The 3508-nt window shown below is 60.9% G+C and overlaps 1 protein-coding gene across 1 annotated transcript in view; it reads right to left on the bottom strand.

The window, feature by feature from the left end:
• Positions 1-3257, bottom strand: part of KIF26A (kinesin family member 26A) — a 46891-nt gene extending 43634 nt beyond the window's left edge. Inside the window, exons 1-2 of the mRNA XM_011951577.1 lie at positions 3238-3257; positions 3052-3139 (exon numbers count right to left, since the gene is read on the bottom strand). Coding sequence (XP_011806967.1) covers positions 3052-3139; positions 3238-3257 — 108 coding nt within the window. The remainder of the gene's footprint in view (positions 1-3051; positions 3140-3237) is intronic.
• Between the last annotated feature and the right edge of the window lie 251 nt (positions 3258-3508).

Here is a 3508-nt window from a genome sequence, read left to right on the forward strand (position 1 = left end):
GCCCGCCACGGGGCGGAGGATGAAGGCCAGAATCGGGTCGCGGTCTGCACCCACCTGCCTCGCGCGCCCCCGGACGTCGGCGCCTACTGCCGGGTATCCGGCAGGGAGAGGGCAGCGCGGCTGCTGTAAAACCCTTCCGACTGGGGCATAATCGCAGCCCCTTCCCCCTCCAGTCTGTCCTGAGGACACCGGGCGTTGGGGTCCTGGCCCATGGAAACGCTCAGAGCCCAGTGACCTGTGCACTCCACCCCGCCCACGCTGCGGAGCCCCCATTCAACCTTGGCCTATGGACCTCCAAGGCCCACCCCAACTGGACCACGGAGCGTGCGCAGCGGGACCCGCAATCTGCGCCTCCACTCCAGGATCCCGATTCTGCCGCTACCCGTGGCCTTCCCTGCCCGACCCCGATTCCCTGAGGGCTGGAAGATTTGGGCTGGCCGCCGGGCACGACGACTTTACTTTCAGGGTCCGGAGCTAGGGGAGGGGGTGGGCGCTCTGCCTGGGTGCAAGCTCAAGCCCGGGTCCCGCTCTCCTCCTGTGGGCTGCCCCAGCCTCGAGCGCAAGTGGGTGGGATGCCTGGCTTGAGACAGTAAGGGGGAAGGAGGATCAAGCAGGCAGAGAGGTTCGCCTCAATGCACTAGGCCCACGCGGAAGGTCTTTGGGAGTTAAGGAAGTGTCAGGGACCCTGCCCAGGGGACATTATGCGCCTTGAGCAGGACCTGGAAGGTGAGCAGGCGAGGGAAGGAGAACATTTTCAGCGGCACCAGCACGCACCTATGGCCTGGCTGGGCTGCTAAGGCTGGGCTAGACTTTCTGTGCTCTCTGCCCTCTGCACTCCCCTACTCTCCCTTGGGAAGGACCATGGCCATGCCCCACAACCCCACTGCCCCAGCGCCTGAAGACCGTCCTGCTCCCCCTTCCCCTGACTCCCCCCAGTGGAGGCTGGAGGACATTGTCTCAACCTGACTCTAACCCAGAGCCCAGCGCTTCCATTTGTCTCCAGCAGAATCACCATAAACGCTGGATTTGCTGACCACATGGCCGATCGTGACCACCTGCTCTGTATCCACCCGGACTTCAGGTCAGGAGAGAGGCGGGGAAGAGCTGCCCCCTCTCTGCGTCCACTATCACTCCTGGCCTGGGATCAGGGCAAGTTATAAAGGGGGCCAGAGTCCCCCCTTTCTCCCTGTCCCTGTCCAGGAGGACACTCGGGGGACTATCCACCCTCCCTCCCCCACAGGAAGGGGACTGGGGAGGACTGTCCTCTTCCCCACCCTGTCTCATCCAAGACCCTGAGCCTTCGGCGGGGGCGGGGGTGGGGGGGCTCCCTTCAGCGGACCAAGGGCTTCTGGGAGGCCACCCGCCATGTCAGTGGATTGATTAAAGTCATTGTGGGGTTTTTTTTTAACATTTAATTTACCAGGCAGGCGGCGGCTGGTCAGAGCTGTCCCCAGGGAAATCTAGACCAAGGGAGCAAAACAGAAAAACCCTCCTACCATTCAGCAGGCCCCGCTGACGGGATTAATTGCCGGAACTCAGCTTCCAATCAGACCGCACGCAGAAATGTTTCAGGGAGGGAGGAGGACATGGGGCTTGAGTGCTCAGATTCCTTCCCGGGTGCTTGGATCCCAGGGCCCTCTATACTGCCATCTCTCCCCAACCTGCTGATGCCGGCCAAGAGCCCCACACCGCCCCCATCCCCACCTCTCCGCACCTTCCTGTCTCCATGTGTGATGAGGTGGAGGGACCTGGAGGCAGACCAGTCCCTCCAGAGCCCACCCCACCCCCATTCACGTCCCTTCAGCCTGCAGGGTGGGAGCTGGGAGGCACCCTAGACACACTCCACGGAAACTGAACACCTGCCAGAGGTGCCTGTAGTAATGGAAACCCGCCGGGTAGGAATGGCCCATCCTCACTTCATCCTTGGTGACACTGGATGGACGGCAGGTGGCCCCGGGACAGGGACAGGCATGCAGTGTGCGGCACAGCCCCGTTCGCGTTTGCAGAGCGGGTTTATGCTTGTGAAGGTGGGGACCTTTCCTGGGACAGACACAAGTAACAGGTAATGACTGTTGCCTCTGGAGAGAGTAGGGGTGGGGTTCAGGAGAAGTGTAACTTCCATTTTACACCACTTGCATAGTTTTGACTTTTGTGGGGTTTTTAACCATCCTGTTTAGCATTTAATAAAGAGATAAGGAAAAGTTACAGGGCCTAAACTGTCCACAATACAATGCTCCAAGGCCCTTGGCCCTAGGATCACACCGAGCATCAGAGAGACCCCCATCCTCTCCAAGAGTTGAGGGGGATGGAAAAAACCCTTCTCCTCCTCAAGGAGGCCTCGGGACACTCCGCACACTTTCCCAAGCTTGACCAGTTCCCTGGGCTCCCCACTCACCTATCCCTCCTGGAGGCCAGTACCATGTCTGGGGTACAGGAGAGAGGGTGCCTCAGGAAGGCAGCCACAAGGGAGGCTGACCCCGGCTCAGGGCAGGGCCCCCTAGTTAAGCGAGGCCCCTCCTCCTCCTCCTCAGCACCAAGGGCAGGCTTCAGGCGGTCACTGCATCAGTTCTTCAGAGAGTGTCTGAGTGCTTAGGGGAGGGTGGTTGGCCGTGGGGTTTAGCCAACGACCACCTGTTCTCTGGACCAGGCTCTGTCTTATGCGCTTGGTGGTATCCACTCATGTAATCTGCCCAGCAGTGCCAGGCGACGGTATCGTATGATCGCCGTTTTCCAGACAAGGAAATGAGGCCCAGAGCGGGGAAGTCAGTCTCCAGGTTTCACCCCAGGAGTCTGTGCTCCTAAGCCCTGTGTTTACAGCCTCCTTCTGCCTTCCCCCAGGGCCTAGCCACAGGAGTGCGGCTGCAGAGCAAGGGACCCCAGCCCTGGCCTCGGAGCCAGGACAGAGCAGGAGCGAGGGTGGTCAGCTCTGAACTGAGCTGTGGGAGCCCAGCCAGGATCCCACAGAGGACCCTGTGCTAGGGGTTTGCTGAGTAGGGAGAGACTGGGGGTGCTCGCTGGTCACCAGCTGACACAGACCTCCGCAGACCTCACCCTGCGCCAGAGGAGCCCCAGGTCCAGCACAGAGGGACAGCCCAGGATGCGTGGCTTCAGCACCTTGGCCAGCGCCAGGAGGGGGCTTCTAAGGAGAGGGGGATGGGGGAGTGTCCATCACTCATGTGCTCATTCACTCTTTCAATTCAGTCATCCTGGAGTCATCCTTGACTCCTGCTTGCTCACCGCCCCCACAGCCCATCCATCAGGATCTTCCATCCCAATGGAATGTCAGCCCCTGGAGGGGGTTCTGCAATGCCATGCCCGCTTCAGCACAGCCGCCAGGTGAACCTTTAAGAAGGCAGTGGGCTCCCTTCACTTCTCGGCCCTGGCTGACCCCTCTCCTCCTGCTCTGCACCTCCTCCGCATTCTGCTCCAGCCCCAAGGGCCTCCTCGCTGTTCCCAAACCTGCAGTCACCCCCATTTGAGCGTTTGCTCCACCGTTCCCACTGCCGGG

This window comes from Colobus angolensis, unplaced genomic scaffold (genome assembly GCF_000951035.1).
Source record: "Colobus angolensis palliatus isolate OR3802 unplaced genomic scaffold, Cang.pa_1.0 Scaffold32, whole genome shotgun sequence".
Lineage (NCBI taxonomy): Eukaryota > Metazoa > Chordata > Mammalia > Primates > Cercopithecidae > Colobus > Colobus angolensis.